At 43.1% G+C, this 20,593-nt stretch overlaps 1 protein-coding gene across 1 annotated transcript in view; it reads right to left on the reverse strand.

The window, feature by feature from the left end:
• LOC142215009 (N-acylethanolamine-hydrolyzing acid amidase-like) overlaps positions 1–18,735 on the reverse strand; it is a 71,018-nt gene extending 52,283 nt beyond the window's left edge. The window contains exons 1-3 of the mRNA XM_075283670.1: positions 18,586–18,735; positions 9,098–9,366; positions 1,487–1,651 (exon numbers count right to left, since the gene is read on the reverse strand). Of these exons, the coding sequence (XP_075139771.1) occupies positions 1,487–1,651; positions 9,098–9,366; positions 18,586–18,735 (584 nt within the window). The remainder of the gene's footprint in view (positions 1–1,486; positions 1,652–9,097; positions 9,367–18,585) is intronic.
• Between the last annotated feature and the right edge of the window lie 1,858 nt (positions 18,736–20,593).

Genomic DNA, 20,593 nt, shown 5'->3' on the forward strand with positions numbered 1-20,593 from the left:
CATAGAGAAGAGGAGGAGAAGAGAAGAGGAGGCGGTGGAGGCTCCATTCACGAAAAGATTGCAGGTAGGTGAGTATCACCTTTTTTTCAGCGCAGTTGTGAATAATTTAATAGTATAAGTAGAGCTGAGTATAAGTAGAGCTGAGTATAAGTAGAGCTGAGTATAAGTAGAGCTGAATGTGTGTGCTAAGCACACACATTCAGCACTGCTTCATCACGCCAATACAATGCATTAGCCAGTGCTGATTGGCCAGAGTACGGAATTCGGCCAATCAGCGCTGGCTCTGCTGGAGGAGGCGGAGTCTAAGGTCGGACCTGAATGGAGACTGGTGTGGAGCGATCTTAGACTCCGCCTCCTCCAGCAGAGCCAGCGCTGATTGGCCGAATTCCGTACTCTGGCCAATCAGCACTGGCTAATGCATTGTATTGGCGTGATGAAGCAGTGCTGAATGTGTGTGCTTAGCACACACATTCAGCTCTACTTCATCGGGCTAATAGAATGCATTGGCCAGCGCTGATTGGCCGAATTCCGTACTCTGGCCAATCAGCACTGGCTAATGCATTGTATTGGCGTGATGAAGCAGTGCTGAATGTGTGTGCTTAGCACACACATTCAGCTCTACTTCATCGGGCTAATAGAATGCATTGGCCAATCAGCGCTGGCCAATGCATTCTATTAGCGTGAACTGAGTTTGCACAGGGGTTCTAGTGCACCCTCGGCTCTGCTACATCAGATTGCTACATCTGATGTAGCAGTGCCGAGTGTGCATCAGATGTGTAGTTGAGCAAAACTGACTCAGCACTGCTAAGTCTCTGCATTCGCATAGGAATGCATTGGCCAGCCTTCGGCCAATCAGCGCTGGCTCTGCCGGAGGAGGCGGAGTCTAAGGTCGGACCTGAATGGAGACTGGTGTGGAGCGATCTTAGACTCCGCCTCCTCCAGCAGAGCCAGCGCTGATTGGTCGAGTTCCGTACTCTGGCCAATCAGCACTGGCCAATGCATTTCTATGGGGAAAAGTTAGCTTGCGAAAATCGCAAACTGACAGGGATTTCCATGAAATAAAGTGACTTTTATGCCCCCAGACATGCTTCCCCTGCTGTCCCAGTGTCATTCCAGGGTGTTGGTATCATTTCCTGGGGTGTCATAGTGGACTTGGTGACCCTCCAGACACGAATTTGGGTTTCCCCCTTAACGAGTTTATGTTCCCCATAGACTATAATGGGGTTCGAAACCCATTCGAACACTCGAACAGTGAGCGGCTGTTCGAATCGAATTTCGAACCTCGAACATTTTAGTGTTCGCTCATCTCTATCTGTTATTATTACCAGGGATAAAAGCCCCCAAATAGCAATTATTTTCCATATAATACTGAAACATCCTTCCAAATGTATCTGCATATTCTGCTGCCATTGCTTCACATAAAGCTAAAATAAAAAAATCTTGCAGATCAGATTTTTTTTTTTTTTTTACACGTTATTAAACTTACAGATATTCATAGAATAGGTTTAGCAGTACAATTTCACTTGTAGGACACCCCGTTGCTTTTGCTATTCCATGTATCTCTCCAGCGAATGGTTCTTTAGCAAAGAAATCTAAGTAAACACCTGCTGCACCAAGCAATAGCGGTTTGGACCATTCAGGCTGAAGCATGCTAGAAAACAAAAGTTATGGATGAATGGTTGCAGAAGTTAATGCTTTGCCACACTCATCAAAGGTGAATTAGCAGTACTGTAATATTATGAATTAATAATAAGTAAAATAGGATTTTTAAAAATCTGTATATGCTAATCTTTGGCATAATTTGTGCATTTTTTTAAAGACACATTGAACGCTCTACACAACTGAGCAATTTTCTTCCTCTCTTCCTGGATATGGTCTTGTAGGACAAATAAGGGGAGATTTACTAAGAAAATAGACCAGAATTCTGGTGGAATTTGAACCTAAAAACTGTCTAAGGGCCGGTTCACACATGCTGATGTGTTCTGTCCGTAAGGAGTCTGCATGAGGACCCTCCCGGACGCAATACAAGCGCAACTGCAAGCGCTTTGCAGTTCAAGTGCACGGGCCGCACAGACTATAATGGGTTCCGTGGGTTTGCCGCACACTGCCCACACGAACGATTTGTTTGGCCAGTGCGCGGCAAGCCCATGGACCCCATTATAGTCTATGGGGCCCATGCGCTTGAAGTTCACAGCGCTTGCAGTTGCACTTGTGTTCCATCCGTAGGGGTCCTCATGCGGACACTTATGGATGGAACACATCAGCATGTGTGAACCAGGCATAACAATGCCCCTGTGGCATGTTTTAGACACTAAACACTTTCATTCCTTACATAAAAAGAGGCCTGGATTTACTGGATAGGGCATGGTTAATTGGCAAAGTGGGTGTGGTTTTGAAAAAATTGCCAAGTTAATTTTACCTGTGATAGTTCTGCATTTTACTCACACACTTAAAAAAAATGCAAAACACAATGGAAAAACACTAGTGTTTTTTTCATAGCAGTTTTTAGCTGCTTTATTGTATCAGTGTAGCTGCATTCACAGTGAGGAGAAAGCTTTTGGAGACTGGCCTGGTGTTACAAAGGGCAACAAGAAGTCACTTCAAGGACAAACTGACATTCTGCAGGAAGTTCAAGGATTGGACTACAGAGATCTGGGGTCAGGGCTGCACCTCTAGCGAGGCGAGGTGAGGTGGCAGTCTCAGGTGGCACTTTGGAGGGGGCGGCAGCCACGGCAATTTGATTTTTTTTTTTAACTTTTTTTTTTCTAAACTAGTGCAGGACAGGGCGATTCTGAAAACAAACCGAGCGGCCCAATCCTGAGCTGGCTTAGACCTCTGTGTCGCAGTGCAGGCGGCGTCACCCCAGGACACCCCAGATTTACAGCTTATGAGGGAAAATACACCAGAAGTGACCCCTAAAGTGACCCCAGAGTGACTCCCCCAATCACAGGAGCTACTCGGACAAAGTAGGTAATTTGGTGTTTGCAATGTACTCTGCACCGCTTATATATTCTTTCTTCACCATCCGCTGTGCAGTCACGTCTGGGATACTAATACTCACTACACCCCCTGATAAATTCTTTGAGGGGTGCAGCTTTCAAAATGGTGTCACTCCTTTGGGGAATCCACTTTTCTGGTACCTTACAGGCTCTACAAACATGACATGGCGTCCAGATACCAAACATCTGAATCTGTACTTCAAAAGTTGCATAGCGCTCCTTCCCTTCTGCGCCCTGCGGTGTGCCCAAACTGCAGTTTATGCCACATGTATGACACTGGTGTACCCGGGATAACGTACACAATGTCATATGTGGGTATAAACTGATATTAGGGCACAGCCGGATACAGAAGGGAAGAAGGGTTATTAGTTTTTTTGAGCACAGACGGTTTGGTTTTTGGATGCCATGACACTTTTGCAGAGCTGGAACGCCAGTAAAGGTGGAATCCCCTGATATGTGACCTTATTTTGGAAACTGCAACCCTGAAGGATTTATCCAGGGGTACAGAGAGCATTTTTAATCCCCAAGTGTTGCTATAACTTATTATCCACTAGCAGTTACCCGCGACTTCGTCTGCGGGTTGGCGGTGGCGCTGAACCGCTTATATCTCTTGTTCTCGCATGTCTGCCCCCTGTTTCTTGGCCCTCCATCTCTGCCTCCAGTTTCTTGTCCCTCATCTCTGCCCCCAGTTTCTTGTCCCCCCATCTCTGCCTCCAGTTTCTTGTCCCCCCTTCATCTGCCCCCAGTTTCTTGTCTCCCTATCTCTTCCCCCAGTTTCTTGTCCCCCCATCTCTTCCTCCAGTTTCTTGTCCCCTATCTCTTCCCCACCTTCATCTGCCCCCAGTTTCTTGTCCCCACATCTCTGCCCCCAGTTTCTTGTCCCCCCCCATCTCTGGCCCCAGTTTCTTGTCCCCCCCATCTCTGGCCCCAGTTTCTTGTCCCCCCATCTCTGGCCCCAGTTTCTTGTCCCCCCCTTCATCTGCCCCAGTTTCTTTGCCCCCCCCCCCCCGTTTCTTGTCCCCCCTTCATCTGCCCCCAGTTTCTTGGCCCACCTATCTCTGCCCCCAGTTTCTTGTCCCCCCATCTCTGCCCCCAGTTTCTTGTCCCCCCATTTCTGGCCCCAGTTTCTTCTCCCCCATCTCTGCCCCCAGTGTCTTGTTCCCCCCTTCATCTGCCACCAGTTTCTTGTCCCCCCATCTCTGCTCCCAGCCTCAGGCCCTCCCCACATCGGCCCCAGTGTAGTTGGACTCACCTTGCCACGCTCCCCCGCCGCTCTCTCCGCTCGCTCACTGCACATAGGTGTCGGGCGGCTGGCTGTGTATGGCGTATATGAGGCAGGTTGCTATGACAGCCGGAGCTTTGCGCTGCCTCCCTGGCCTGTCAGGCGTGTGCTTGTATTGCAGCCTAGGCAGGTAGACTGCAATAGAGGCGCCGGTATTAAACAGTGCATTGCATATACCGGTGCCTGTATTGCAGTCTACCTGCCATACGCAACCAGCCGCCCGACACCTATGTGCAGCGAGCGAGTGGAGAGAGCGGCAGGGGAGCGTTGCAAGGTGAGTCCAACTACACTGGGGCCGATGAAGGGGGGGACGTGAAGCTGGGGAATGTGGTTGATCCCTGGGGACACCGACCTAGGACCATGACACCCCCCCCCGGGACACCCCCTCCCCAACCCCCTGTACCCGCTGCACTGACCTGTGGTGTGTCGGGTGCAGCAGCCTTCTCCGTCCGCGAGCTGTGTAGATGGCCTGGGATAGCTGCGGTGCCGGGACCATGTGGGCTGCTGCCATCTTCCTCACTGTTTTCCTGCTGAGTCGGCATGCCCACCTTCAGCCCCCCAACCTATGGTGCTGCAGCCCTGGCTCCAGAGCCCGCCCACAGCCTGCAATGCACCAATAGGAGGTGCGTGGACAGACCAGCGCTGGTGGAATGCCAGCTGCTACAGCCGAGAGGATTGTTTGGAGGGTCACGGTGGCAATTTGGGGTGGGTGAGTGACCCACATTTAAAGTAGCCTACTACCTTTTCCTGGGAAATGTGTGTGTGTGAGTGTGTGAAATGTCCCCAAAATCAATTCAGCCGTTTGGCTGTGATTGAGGAACAAACATCCAAACACACAAACCCACAAACATCCAAACTCACAAACTTTCACCTTTATAATATTAATAGGATAAATGAATACAAAGCTGATTGTGAAAGGTGAAAATGACTATTTTTCCAGGAATACGTCATTTCAGTGCGTCATATGTTGTGACCGACTTGTGTTAGAGATGAACGCTCTAAAAGCTGTTATGCCTGGGATACCCGCTTACCAGTTTTTGGAGTGTGCATCTCTGCTGACATAAGTTGGGCACAACATATCGGACACTGAAATGGCAAATGTCTGGAAAAATTTCATTTTTAACTTCTCATTATCAATTTCGATTTCATTTCTGGAAACTAAATAAATGCAACACTCAAGAGTTAAAAATGCTCGCTACGGCACTTGATATATCCCATCAGTGGACTAGTGTCCAAAATGGGGTGACATGTCTGTGGATTCCACTTTATTGGCAATTCAGGGGCTTTGCAAAAGTGGCATGGCGTCCAAAAACCAAAATAGCGCTCCTTCCCTTCTGTGTCTGGCTGTGCCCAAACAGCCATTTCTACCCACATATGGCATTAAGTCTGTTATCTGGGATACACCAGTGTCGTACATGTGGGCATACACCACTATTTGGGTACACAGCAGGGCACAGATGTGAAGGAGCGATATGTGCTTTTGGAGTGCAGATTTAGATTCTTGTTTTTGGACACCATGTCACATTTGCAGAGACCCTAGAATTTCCCCTACAAAATGAGGTCACTTCTTGGGGAATTCCAGTTTACTGTCAACTCCAGGGCTCTACAAAAACAACATGGCGCCCTGAAAGTCCCTCTAACTCTGTAACCCAATAGCTAAAAAGCACAGTGCTCCTTCCCTTCTAAGCCCTGCTGTGTTTGCCCCTCAGGATGGCCCCTTAATAGTATTAGGAGTGCAGGTCTCTGACAACAAAAAGTGGGTGCAATGTATTGGGCACCAAAATGGCATATTTCTTTACAAATTTCAATTTTCAGTTTGTACATTAATTTTTGGGAAGCATTTTTAGGCTCAAAATGATAATACGCCTTGATACATTCCATGATGGGTGTAGTTTTTAAAATGGGGTCACTTTTGAGGGGTTTCCTTAGGGGCTCAGCAAATGCGACATGGCACCTGAAAACTATTCCAGCAACATCTGCCCTCCAAAAGCCAAATAGCGCTCTTTCCATTCTGAGCCCCACCATGTTCCCATATAGCAGATTATGGCCACATAAGGGATATTGCCTTGTTCATGAGCAATTATTTAACAAACTGTAAGAGGTTTTTCTCCTTTAACCCCTTGTTAAAATGAAAACTTTGGGGATAAAGGGACATTTTATTAATTTTTAACCTACACATCCCAAGGTTAGTAAAATCTGTGAAACGGCTATAGGGTCAAAATGCTCACTCTACTCCTCAATGAATACTTTAACCCCTTCCCGACATGCGCTGTAATAGTACGGCGCATGTCGGGTCTGTAACTATGGCGACCGCCCGAGAGCCGGGCGGCCGCCATAGCCGCCGGGTGTCTACTGCTTTAAGCAGTAGACAACTGGCTCTAATGCCTCCGATCGGTCCCCGGACCGATCGGAGGCATTAACCCCTCCAGCGCCGCGGTCAAATGCGCCGGAGGCGCCATTTTCCCGGCGGCGCATGGGCACCGCCATTTTGGCCGAGATCGCCGGCTCCTGGAGCATGCTCCAGAGCTGACGTCCCGTTGCCATGACAGCCGGGAGCCTTGTACAGGCTCCCAGGCTTGTCTGCAAATCCTTTCTTTTGCAGGCTGGTCTATGCAGCCTGCAAAAGAAATGATGATTTTTTGCAATGCATTGCAATGCATTAGCATTGTAATGCATTGCATTAGTGATCAGACCCCCTGGGGTTCAACACCCCTAGGGGGTCTAATAAATGCAAAAAAAAATAAAAAAAAGTTAAAAAAAAATATAAAAAAAATATAAAAAGAATTAAAAGTTCAAATCACCCCCCTTTCCCTAGAACACATATAAAAGTAGTTAAAAACTGTGAAACATATACATGTTAGGTATCCCCGCGTCCGAAATCGCCCGCTCTACAAATCTATAAAAATATTTTTCCTGTTCGGTAAACGCCGTAGCGGGAAAAATAGTCGAAAGTGCCAAACCGCCATTTTTTCACTGTTTTGATCCTGATAAAAATTTGAATAAAAAGTGATCAAAGCAATAACATTTCCCGAAAATGGTAGAACTAAAAAGTACACCCGGCCCCGCAAAAAAAGACGCCCTATGCATCCCTGTACACTTACGTATAAAAAAGTTACGGCCGTCGGAATATGGCGACTTTATTGTTTTTGTTTAATTTTTAGTGTTTTCTTTTATATAATTCATTTTATACAGGAAAGGGGCATTATGAGCTTTATTCATTTATAATTTTTTTATGTACTTTTTTTAAAAAAAAATTTATTTATTTTTTCTTTTTTTACATGTCCCATTAGGTAACCTGAATCAGCAAATCTTTGATCACTGGCCAGACCCAGAGCTGCAGAAAATACTTAACAGCCCCTATCTCACCGAAGGAAGGGGTGCTGATGGGGATCATCTACATGGTGGAACTCCTTAGATTCCGCATTAATATTAATGTAGTGGATGTTAATGGGGTTAATGGAGTGGGAGCTTCAGTTACAGGTATACCTGGTTCCGCTGTTGCCAACTCAGATAGAGAGTGGGTGGACGCCTGGTGATGTACTATTATGTCCATTTACACCAAGTAACATTTACCCAGGATGTAATAGTTAGTCATGTGTAGACCAAATTAGATTATTGACAATGAAAGGGTTAATTGTCCTTTGTCTGTAGTTCTGTATTAGAGCAGGAATGCTTCTGCTAGGCTACTAACAGCAGCACAGATCTGCTCACTCACTCCTATCTATGATGTCTATCACTAAAATTCCTTTTATTTGCTAAAAGGGATTCTACTATTACAATCAAATTTTTTCTCACTAACACGTAGGAATAGCCTTAAGAAAGGCTATTCTTCTCCTACCTTTAGATGTGTTCTCCCTGCGTCCCCAATGCTGCGAGAGAACTGTCTCCACCTTCTTCAGGAATGGCTTCTCTGTGCGTCTTCTTCCGGCGCTGGTGGTCAAACTTCTAGACCTTGGGCAGAGCCGACTGCGCATGCCCACAGTCCACAAGAAAATCGCTGCTTACTTACTGTGTAAGCAGCCATTTTTCTCGTGCCCACCAGCATGCGCAGTTGGCTCTGCCCGAGGTCTAGAAGTTTGACAGCCAACACCGGAAGAAGACGCGTGAAGAGGCCGTTCCTGAAGAAGATGGAGGCGTCGCTGGAGAGTTCTCTTGCAGCATTGGGGACGTCCACATTGCTGTGAGAGAACTCATTTGCATACCAACAAAAACCGGCATTTCTACCGAACGAATTCAAGGCAGTGAGTAGGCAAGAATGTGTTGCCATCAGGCAGGATTAGGCCCAGATGAGATCAAGTGTCTGCTAGGTTCATACCTTCCTTGGAAACCTAATCTGCTTGAAAACACTATAACAGGGGTCTGCCAGGTTTCCATCTAGTAACTGCCCAAAATATGCGAGAGAAAAACCATACTTGCAGGAATTTTCTCTCCGCATTTTTCAAGTGGATTCGGGGACGGAAACCCCGAAACGAATGGAGGCGCAGGTGTGAACCCAGCCTTACCAGGGTAAATTGCAGAAGTTTTGAAAAATAAGGGTCAATACTGTAAAGTCTTTACATAATCTTGATGTATTTGTCATTAAAAGGTTATTTAATGCACTTTGTGCTAAGAACAAGGCCCTTAGGAAAAGAAATGCATTAAAAGTTTAAAAACTTGAAATTGAAATTCCTATAGTTGTACTTCACTAAACCATAGAGACATCTCAATGAAAGATCTAAAACACTGAAACAGCAAACTTTGTGAAAGCCAAAATTTTGTCATAAAACTTTTGACCACGACTATAGATGTATAGGAATGGAACGGTTTTAAAACTTACCTCATTAAAAAATCTCCGTATTGTTTCAACTTGGTTATGTTATAATTCTGCAAAATGTGATCCCAGCGGTTCTCAGCTTTGAGATCCAAGCTGATATTATAACGTGGTACGACATAGTCCTTTACCTCATAGCTTGATGACAGAGAACATGTAACTAATGGAAGCAAAAAATACATCCAAGCCATAGTAAAGGAAGTCAACCTGATCACACTTGGTATAGTAAAAGCACATAGAGGTCTGTAACAACTATTTATGTATATTGTGCACAACTGTGTGGGACGTCAGTATTTACATGGATCAGAGATCAAGTATACAAACTGTGCAACAAACAAAGCTGCCCACATAATAAATGGCCACTGTGTAAATAACATAGTGCTACTACACAATATTGTACTAGGGTCAATGTGCAAAGATTGCTGGTGAAATACAATTTGTGCAAATAAGCACAGGCTTACCTAGAATGAACAGTAATGTTATATGAGCCTGTGTAGGAAGCAAAACATACCAACTTGATGTAAAAGCTTAGCTTTAGATTGATTTTATTTATCATATGCCACACTGAAAATAAGTATACGCATACAAAACACACCACACAATTACAATTATGCTTCCAAAAGATATCTATTTGTAAAGCAGGAGGCTTCAAATTTCTAACCATTCATGCCCAGGTGACTTTGTAATATATTTTATTAAAGAAAAATAGTTATGACTCCTCTTATTTCCATCTCCTTTCCTTGCACTGACCACTTTTAATGAATACACTGTTCAAGTTCACAGTATTGGACTGGGATGTCTAGGGCTCAACAGTGGAATTGTTTCAAGGACCCCTGCAGATCAGCTGTACAGACACAGCGTGACTACAGGTAATGACAATGCTATGCTGCTCACCGGCAATACAATGTTCACCACTGCACTACCTAAACCCACCTCTACACTATGTATGGCAAGGGAGCAGTGTGGCTTCTGGAATTGTTAACATTAACACGGCCTATGCAACGATAGTACCTACAACTGCAGTTATCAAGAATATGAAGAGTGAGTAGTGCAGCACTTAGCTTGGACAATACAATACCTGGATCTGCATGGTCTGGTAAACATCTGATCTGCAGTGTACCTAACAGTCTAGATCTAAGAGATCAGAGGGGTTCTAACACTTAAGGCCACAGCTGATCAACTGTTTGAAAAGACCATGGTGGTTTTGCGAGTGTCCCCACCCCTTCGCTATTTACATTGCACATACAGTGTTGGCCAAAAGTATTGGCACCCCTGCAATTCTGTCATATAATACTAATTTTCTTCCAGAAAATTATTGCAATCACAAATTCTTTGGTATTATTATCTTCATTTAATTTGTCTTCAATGGAAAACCACAAAAAGAATTGTCAAAAAAGCCAAATTGGATATAATTCCACAGCAAACATAAAAAAGGGGGTGGACAAAAGTATTGGCACTGTTTGAAAAATCATGTGATGCTTCTCTAATTTGTGTAATAAACAGCGCCTGTTATTTACCTGAGGCACCTAACAGGTGGTGGCAATAACTAAATCACACTTGCAGCCAGTTGAAATGGATTAAAGTTGACTCAACCTCTTTCCTGTGTCCTTGTGTGTACCACATTGAGCATGGAGAAAAGAAAGAAGACCAAAGAACTTTCTGAGGACTTGAGAAGCAAAATCGTGAGGAAGCATGAGCAATCTCAAGGCTACAAGTCCATCTCCAAAGACCTGAATGTTCCTGTGTCTACCGTGCGCAGTTTCATCAAGAAGTTTAAAGCCCATGGCATTGTGGCTAACCTCCCTAGATGTGGACGGAAAAAAAAAATTGACGAGAGATTTCAACGCAAGATTGTGCAGATGGTGGATAAAGAACCTCAACTAACATCCAAACAAGTTCAAGCTGCCCTGCAGTCCGAGGGTACAACAGTGTCAACCCGTACTATCCGTCGCCGTCTGAATGAAAAGGGACTGTATGGTAGGATACCCAGGAAGATCTCACTTCTTACCCAGAGACATAAAAAAGCCAGGCACGACTCTGCCAAAACTTACCTGAGAAAGCCAAAAACGTTTTGGAAGAACGTTCCCTGGTCAGATGAGACAAAAGTAGAGCTTTTTGGGAAAAGGCATCAACATAGAATTTACAGGAAAAAAAAAGAGGCCTTCAAAGAAAAGAACACAGTCCCTACAGTCAAACATGGCGGAGGTTCTCTGATGTTTTGGGGTTGCTTTGCTGCCTCTGGCACTGGACTGCTTGACCGTGTGCATGGCATTATGAAGTCTGAAGACTACCAACAAACTTTACAGAATAATGTAGGGCCCAGTGTGAGAAAGCTGGGCCTCCCTCAGAGGTCATGGGTCTTCCAGCAGGACAATGACCTAAAACACACTTCAAAAAGCACTAGAAAATGGTTTGAGAGAAAGCACTGGAGACTTCTAAAGTGGCCAGCAATGAGTCCAGACCTGAATCCCATAGAACACCTGTGGAGAGATCTCAAAATGGCAGTTTGGAGAAGGCACCCTTCAAATCTCAGGGACCTGGAGCAGTTTGGCAAAGAAGAATGGCCTAAAATTCCAGCAGAGCATTGTAAGAAACTCATTGATGGTTACCGGAAGCGGTTGTTCGCAGTTATTTTGTCTAAAGGTTGTGCTACCAAGTATTAGGCTGAGGGTGCCAATACTTTTGTCCCGCCCATTTTTGGAGTTTTGTGTAAAATGATCAATGATTTTAATTTTTTTTTTTCATTCTCTTTTGTGTTTTTTCATTGTAAGCAAAATAAATGAAGATATTAATACCAAAGAGTTTGTGCTTGCAATCATTTTCTGGAAGAAAATGAGTATTATCTGACAGAATTGCAGGGGTGCCAATACTTTTGGCTAACACTGTATATGTTTTATAGTGACCGTGAAATGTAATTACAGTGATAATATCATGTCTACTATAAAATAGATGGGGTGTGATGTATATAACTTAGGGGCCCCACACAGTGTAATATGCCTCACTGTAGCCCCCACAAAGTATAAAATGCTACATAGTGGCCCCCACACAGTATAATGCTCCACAGTGGCCCCCACAAAGTACAAAATGCTCCAGAGTGGCACCCACACAGTATAAAATGCTCCACAGTGGCCCCACACAGTATCATATGCTGCACAATGGCCCCAACACAGTATATGCGCCACAGTGACCCTCACACAGTATTATATGCTCCACAGTGGTCCATACACAGTATAATATGCTCCATAGTTGTCTCCAAACAGTATTATATGCTCCACAGTGCCCCCACATATTATAATATGCTCCATAGTGGCCTCCACACAATATAATGTGCTCCACAGTGGTCCCCACATAGCATAATATGCTGCACAGTGGCCTCACACAGTATAATATGCTACACAGTGCAGTGGCTCCCACACAAAACAATATGCTCCACAGGGGCCCCACACAGTATAATATTCTCCACAGATGTAAACCTGCAAAATAGTACAGTCCACACCACATTATGCGGTTGTGCTATGAAACACTCCCTAGAAACTACAACCACATCTCATTATCTCTCTTATCTATATTTGCTTGTCTTCATGCTATCTTTATAAATTTTAGTGGCCTGCAGATGTAAGTTGTGTACAGAATTCAGAGTATGAGTGTGAACAGTGTATTCAGAAACAGTAAAGCAGGGTTCACACTAGTGTCTGTGTCCGACGCTAATGTCCGCGCAAAATCTTGCGTGGACATTCGCATCAGACACTAGTTGTGTCCTTTATCTTTTGCATTATTTTAAATGGGACATCATGCCGTGTCCTTTACTGTCCGTGTGTGTCCTTAAGTGTCCGTTTACAAAGATGTCTGACTTTTTAAGCGGACAGCTAAATCCTACATGCAAAGGCTTTAGAGAGCCTTTGCATATTTCAGCAAGATAATATTAAACCACATACTGCATCCATCACACCAGCATGTCTTCACCGAAGAACACTCTGGGTGATGAACTGGTCTTTCACAAATAAAAAATATTTGACACATTGTGGAATAAAATATCTGCCAAAGATGACCTAAAACTACAAAGGTAAAATCCTACATAAGACAAGAATGGGACAAAATTCTTTTCTCAAAACTCCAGCAATTGGTCTCTTCACCTCCCAGATGTTTACAGGCGGTAAAAAGAGGAATGGATACTACACAATGTTAGACATGACCAGGGGCCTAACTTGAGGGGCCTCAGAAATTGCAGTTGCACCCAGGCCAATGGCCCATAAGGTGACTTTTCTCCACATGAAGTGGCAAATACCATAAGCAATATGTTGCAGTTGGGAGGCCTGGTATAGATTTTGCATTGGGGCCCAGGAGCTTCATGTTACAGATCTGGACATGGCTCTGTCCTTTTTTAACATGCATTGCTGTCATCAATATCTAAATGAGTTAATTTGTTAATAAGTGACATGGAGATGATCTAATTTACAACTTCTGATATGAGTTCTATGTTCTACTGTGAATAAAATCTGAGATTTTCACATTCCTAATTCATTGCATTCTTGTTTTCTTTACATTTTACACATTGTGCCATCCTTTTTGTATTTGGGGGTTGTACCAGTGAAGCCATATATTTGATAAAGAACATGTAACCAATTTGCTGTTGTGACAGGTATCACACTTTTGACATAAAAAAATAAAACCTGAACTCTAAATTATAGAACCTAGAATATGACATATTTTCATTTGTTTCACACTTTTTTGTTAAAGAGGACCTTTCATCAGATTGGGCACAGGCAGTTCCATATACTGCTGGAAAGTTGACAGTGCGCTGAATTCAGTGCACTGTTGGCTTTCCCGATCTGTGCCCCGGGTAAAGCGCTATCGGTCCCGGTACCGTAGCGCTTTACTGTGCGAGCGGGGAGGAACGCCACCTCCCTCTGATCACAGTGCTTGTCCATAGACGAGTATTATCAGGAGGGGAGGGGGCGTCCCTCCCCGCTCGCATTGTGCAGCGCGATAGGCGCTGCTTGGCAGAACTGACACCTCTTCTGTAACACCAGATGAATTCCATGGGTGGGGGCACAACATTAGAGGTATTTGTTTCAATATTGGGGGTCATTTGAAAGGGCTTATACCAGTGATCGGCATTTACACTTATTGTGGGCATTACTATTGGATCAATGAACCAAGCTGGACAACAAAATCGGACCTTTTCCATATATTGCTTCCTGGACTGTCGCCCCGCACACAAGACTGTGTAATTCATGGTCATGTGTACGGGTCCTTCTAAATGAATAGGTCAGTGTAATGTGGATTGTAAAAGAATGGTTAATACATATATAGGAAATAGCCTACTTTGCCTTTTCCAAACTCACTTCTTGCTTGGGCTGCAAGAAACTGCGTCAAAGCAGCACATGTGTAAGCTTCCTTAAATATTGGGGTAAAGATTGGCCATGAATCTATGATTATGCATAAAGCTAAAATTTTGAAAGAGTATGCCTAAAAATTTTAAAAAATAAGACTTTACCAAATAACAATGCCGGGAACCAAGCTTTACATATTTACATAGAGATTTCAGGAATTTATTCTAAGAAAATCTATGTGGAATTTCACATGGGGTGTTGGATTGGATTTTCATGAATGATTAACATGTGTATCACAGACTTTGCGAAAACGACTTTGCTCTTTGATTTATGTTGGGCACTGTGCATTTTTCTGACCACATTGTATATTATAATTCACTTTCCATTACTGATCTTATGAAATATTATATTCAAAGTATTATATTCAAATATTATAGTCAAAGGAAAACAACTTAAATGGGTAGGCATCCATATGAATTTGATATTACTGAAACAAAATAGATCCATCAAATGAATATACAGTCATTGCCATAAGTATTGCCACACCTGAAATGAAGTCTTTCTCCCAGAAAATTATTGCAATTACACATGTTGTGATATACATGTATAAAAACTGGGCACTCACCACATGAAGCGTATGATAAAATCCAGTCTTTATTTCATAAATTTATATAAAAACACGCACGGGAGGAGGCACACATGAGAGGAGTGAGCGACAGCTGTTTTGTGCAGACAACACTTTTTCAAGCTCAATTTGAAAAAGTGCTGTCTACATGAAACAGCTGTCGCTCACTCCTCTCATGTGTGCCTCCTCCCGTGTGTGTTTTTATATGGATTTATGAAATAAAGACTGGATTTTTATCACACGCTTCATGTGGTGAGTGCCCAGTTTTTCTATTTTTTCCTCACTGGACTGTTTTATATACTGTGAGCACCACCAGAAAGTTACATGAAGCTTATCCTATTATCCTTCACTATATGGCCCGTGTGCATCTAGTAGTGCCACCCTACTCTCTATATTGATTTGTGATATACATGTGTTTATTTCCTTTGTGTGTATTGGAACAACACAAAAAAAGAGAAAAATAGCAAAAAATAATATCATTTCTTGCAAAACACCAAAAATGGGCCGTACAAAATTACTGGCACCCTAAACTTAATATTTAGTTGCAAACCTTAGGAAAAAATAACAAAGCAATCACTTCCTATAACCATCAGCAAGCTTCTTACACTTCTCAACTGGAATTTTGGACCACTTTTTTTTTTGTTGCAAACTGCTCCAAGTTTCTCATATTTGAAGGGTGCCTTCTCTTCTCCCAACAGCAATTTTAAGATCTCTTCACAGGTGTTCAATGAGATTTAGATCCAGACTCATTGCTGGTCACTTCAGAACTCTCCAGTGCTTTGTTTCCATCCATTTCTGAGTGATTTTTTAAGTATATTTGGGGTTATTGTCCTGCTGGAAGACTCATGACCTAGCATGCAAACCCAGCTTGCTGACCCTTCACTTGACTGCTATAACTACAGACTTGAAAAACAAGTGGTGAAAAAAAAGTAATAATAAGGTAAGGTTTGCCTGAAAGAACACTTTTAAAATTATTTTATCTTTATTATAACAAATATAAAAATGTATGATCCTAACCAATCGAGTAGGACTACGCTGGTGGTTATTAAGGCCTGGTTCACATCTGCAATCGGTATTCCATTGGGGAGTCTGCTTGTTGAACTCCTGAACTGAATACCGAACGCACTGACAAGCGGTGAGCTTATGAAATCACACGGATCCCATAGACTATAATGGGGTCCGTGTGTTTTCCGTGAGGTCTCTGCATGAGCCATGTGGAGAGAAAAGTACTTCATGAACTACTTTCCTCTCTGCATGACTCGTGCGGACATCACCCATTATGGTCTATGAGGTCATTGTGCTTTCATTGCTCACCGCTTGTCAGTGCGTTCGGTATTCCGTTTGGAGGATCTCCAAGTGGACTCCCCGAACGGAATTCCGAACGATGATGTGAACCAGGCCTCAGGCTAGCTAAAGAAAGATATCTGTGGATTCAGTTGTTAGAGAGGGAATGCTAAGAGCGAATACTATATGTACCGTAGGTACATGCCACAGACTGCACACTTTTCAGATATAATACTGAATATGCACAGCTAGTTTAATATGTTCAGAAAACAGGTACTAGATGTATTAACCTCTGCAGCACCTACATCTAATATAGCTAAAATGATACCATGCTGGTGAATATATAAAATATGGAAATAAAGGTAGTGATATCGGCTGTACCCACACATTTTGTAAATGTTGTATATCCCCAATTGATAGCACCAGTGAGTTACCACACTAAACGTATGTGATAACTAAGCAAAACAGGCAAACTTTTAATCCTGATAATACATAACGATCAAAAACCAGCCACAATACACTATATAAACCTAGTTGTTAGAGGTTTTTATTAACCCCTTCCCGCCGATGGCATTTTTTGATTTTCGTTTTTGACTCCCCTCCTTCTAAACCCCATAACTTTTTTATTTCTACGCTCCCAGAGTCATATGAGGCCTTAATTTTTGCGGGACAATTTTTTCTTCATGATGCCACCATTAATTATTCTATATATTGTACTGGGAAGCAGGAAAAAAATTCAGAATGGGGTGGATTTGAAGAAAAAATGCATTTCTGCGACTTTCTTACGGGCTTTGGTTTTACGGCGTTCACTGTGCAGCCAAAATGACATGTCCCCTGTATTCTGTGTTTCGGTACGGTTCCAAGGATACCAAATTTATATGGTTTTATTTACATTTTGACCCCTAAAAAAAATTCCAAAACGGTGTTAAAATTTTTTTTTTCTAAAAGTCGCCATATTCCGACGGCCGTAACTTTTTTATACATAGGTGTACGGGGATGCATAGGGTGTCTTTTTTTGCGGGGCCGGGTGTACTTTTTAGTTCTACCATTTTTGGGAAATGTTATTGCTTTGATCACTTTTTATTCAAATTTTTATCAGAATTAAAACAGTGAAAAAACGGTGGTTTGGCACTTTTGACTATTTTTCCTGCTATGGCGTTTACCGAACAGGAAAAATATTTTTATAGATTTGTAGAGCGGGCGATTTCGGACGCGGGGATACCTAACATGTATATGTTTCACAGTTTTTAACTACTTTTATATTTGTTCTAGGGAAAGGGGGGTGATTTGAACTTTTAATACTTTTTATATTTTTTTATATTTTTTTTTTATTTTTTTTTTGAATTTATTAGACCCCCTAGGGGTGTTGAACCCCAGGGGGTCTGATCACTAATGCAATGCATTACAATGCTAATGCATTGCAAAAAATCATCATCTCTTTTGCAGGCTGTATACACCAGCCTGCAAAAGAGAGAATTTGCAGACTGGCTGGGAGCCCTTAACAAGGCTCCCGGCTGTCATGGCAACGGGGGGTCGGCCCTGGAGCATGCTCCAGGAGCCGGCGATCCCTGCCAAAATGGCGGCGCCCATGCGCCGCCGGGAAGATGGCGCCTCCGGCGCCTTTGACAGCAGCGCCGGAGGGGTTAATGCCTCCGATCGGTCCGGGGACCGATCGGAGGCATTAGAGCCGGTTGTCTACTGCTTAAAGCAGTAGACACCCGGCGGCTATGACGGTCGCCATAGTTACAGACCCGACACGCGCCGTACTATTACGGCGCATGTCGGGAAGGGGTTAAAGTGACTATTCTTCCTGTTTCCTTTATTAGTTGGAAACAAAGGTGTGGCACGAGACTAAGATTCAATGAGTGAAACCTTGTTTGTTTCTATAATTCATCAACCTCACGCGTGTCCCCCTCCCCCCCACACACAATTCAGAGAGGTTCATCTGAGGTGAGAAAGAATAACAGAGCCAATATCACTACCTTTATTTCCCATACGTTATGTATTCACCAGCATGGTATTAGCTGTGTATATTCAGAATTATATCTGAAAAGAGTGCAGTCCCTGGTGTATATATATATATATATATATATATATATTTCTTCTCTAACAATTGAATCCACAGAGATCTTTCTTTAGCTAGCCTGAGTAACCGCAGCACAGTCCTACTCCGTTGGTTAGGATCATACGTTTTTATATTTGTTATAATAAAGATAAAATAATGAAGTGTTCTTCAGGCAAACCTTACATACTTCACTTGACTGTCTTTCACACTGTGCACTTCTTTTATGTATATTGCCCTCATTTTCCTGCAGCTCAGCTTTTCCTCTGTTCTGAAGAGACCCATCAAAGGGTATGACTTTTCCGCACGGTAGCTGCAACAGGATGGCTATGAAGTACATCCCGCTCCTGATTAGGCCTGAATGAATGGGCATAATCAGGAGTGAGTCTCAAGCCATGGACGCCGCAGCTAACTCAGTCTCGGAATCAGCGGGAAGATAGGGCATGTCACTTCTTTTTCCCGCTAGCAAAAGAAAAAAAAAAAAAAAGCTAGTGAGTAAAAAAAAAAAAAGCTAGTGACTCACATTGAAATGAATAACAGACGTTTTTGCATCAAAATCCGCCTGCAAAAAAACTCTTATCTTCCTCTTTAACCCCTTAGTGACCTGTGGCGTGGGTGCGTGGTACTTGGTGCAATGAAAGGGCAGCCTCAGGAGTGGGTGTTAGCTGTAATTGTAACACCTTGCTCCATAACCATCAGTCAGAGCTGAGCAATTCCACCATGTAGATGACCCTCCCCACAGAGGAAAACTGCACTTTGAAATCTCAGGCATGCGCAGTAACGCTCCCTTCTGAACGCTACTACACATGCCCGGGTGCCATTTTCTTTTGCGCTTTCTTCTGTTGTCCACAAAAAAATGGCGTTCAGGCATGTGCAGTAGCGCTCAGAAGGTAGCGTTACTGCGCATGCCTGAGATTTCAAAGCGCAGGGATCGAGGCTACTGAAAATGAAGTGAATAGAAAGTTCGCAGAGTTTTCCTCCGTGGACTTTCTGTTATAATTAGATCTATGGGAAAACTGCCAGCATTTCTGTAGATATAATTGACATGCTGAAATTTCCAAAACCGTGCCGTTTTTGGAAATCACAGCATGTCCGCACCGTGGTTTTTACCGCAAGGTGGGCATGGGACTCACTAGAATCCCATCCACTTTGCACTTACTGTAAAACGCCATGATTTTTTCCACGGGGTTTCTGCCTTGGCTAGATTGTGGTGTTTCCTATTTAGATTTTTTTTTTTATCAGCTTTCTAGTACATTGTATGGAATACTAAAAGGTAGAATTACAAAGTGCAATTTGTCCCAAAAAATTAATTGAACAGTAATGCACTTAGCTCAAGCCTTGAGTCCAGCTTGTCCAGAACTGTATGGGAAAAATAAAGAAGTTATGGCTTTGGAAGATGGGGAGTAAAAAAGAAAATTGAAAAATGGCTGTGGCAGGAAGGGGTTAGGGTGCATTCACATATTGCAAAGAACAAAGTAGTCAGCGGCACTACTGCAACAGCGCTCGTATTCACAATCTTGTGTCAGTATTGGCAAATCTTCCAGCTGTAACAGCCAAAAAACCATGGAATAAATAAAATCCCAGGGTGGTGCTCACTGTGAAAAAACCTAGACAGGCAGTGACATATGTGAAATGTAGAAAACAGGGCACTCACCCGCCACGGGATACATAAAACATTCGTTTTTATTTCATCCTCTTTAAAAAAAAGGTCAAACCTTGACCATCGGGGTACAGAAGACGGAATGATGCAAAGAAACAAACAGCGACGATCGTTTCGTGCTTAGTGCACTTCGTCAGGCTTCTTTCAACTGCTAGCAACATCATTGATTTATCCAGATGGAACAGGTCAACACGCCTACTTTTGACCTTACTACACCCAAGTTCAGATAATTACATTCATCAGTTAAAAACAAGTTAAAATACACAATCGATGTAATGTTGATAACATGTAATACATCATACATTATTAGCCTCAGTTTGTGACATTTTTCTCTATAGAGTGTAATTCTTTTATTAAATGTGCACCAATTGGCGCTACCCCTAATTCACCTTCCGCCACCAGCACATCTATATAACGGATCTATAAAAGGGAATTACATTGCTATTCCTATACTGAAACTATAACATTTGTCATGATCCCTGATTATCAATCTATTAGAGACGGACCCAAACAGGAACTACATACATAAACTACGTTT

This window comes from Leptodactylus fuscus, chromosome 1 (genome assembly GCF_031893055.1).
Source record: "Leptodactylus fuscus isolate aLepFus1 chromosome 1, aLepFus1.hap2, whole genome shotgun sequence".
NCBI lineage: Eukaryota > Metazoa > Chordata > Amphibia > Anura > Leptodactylidae > Leptodactylus > Leptodactylus fuscus.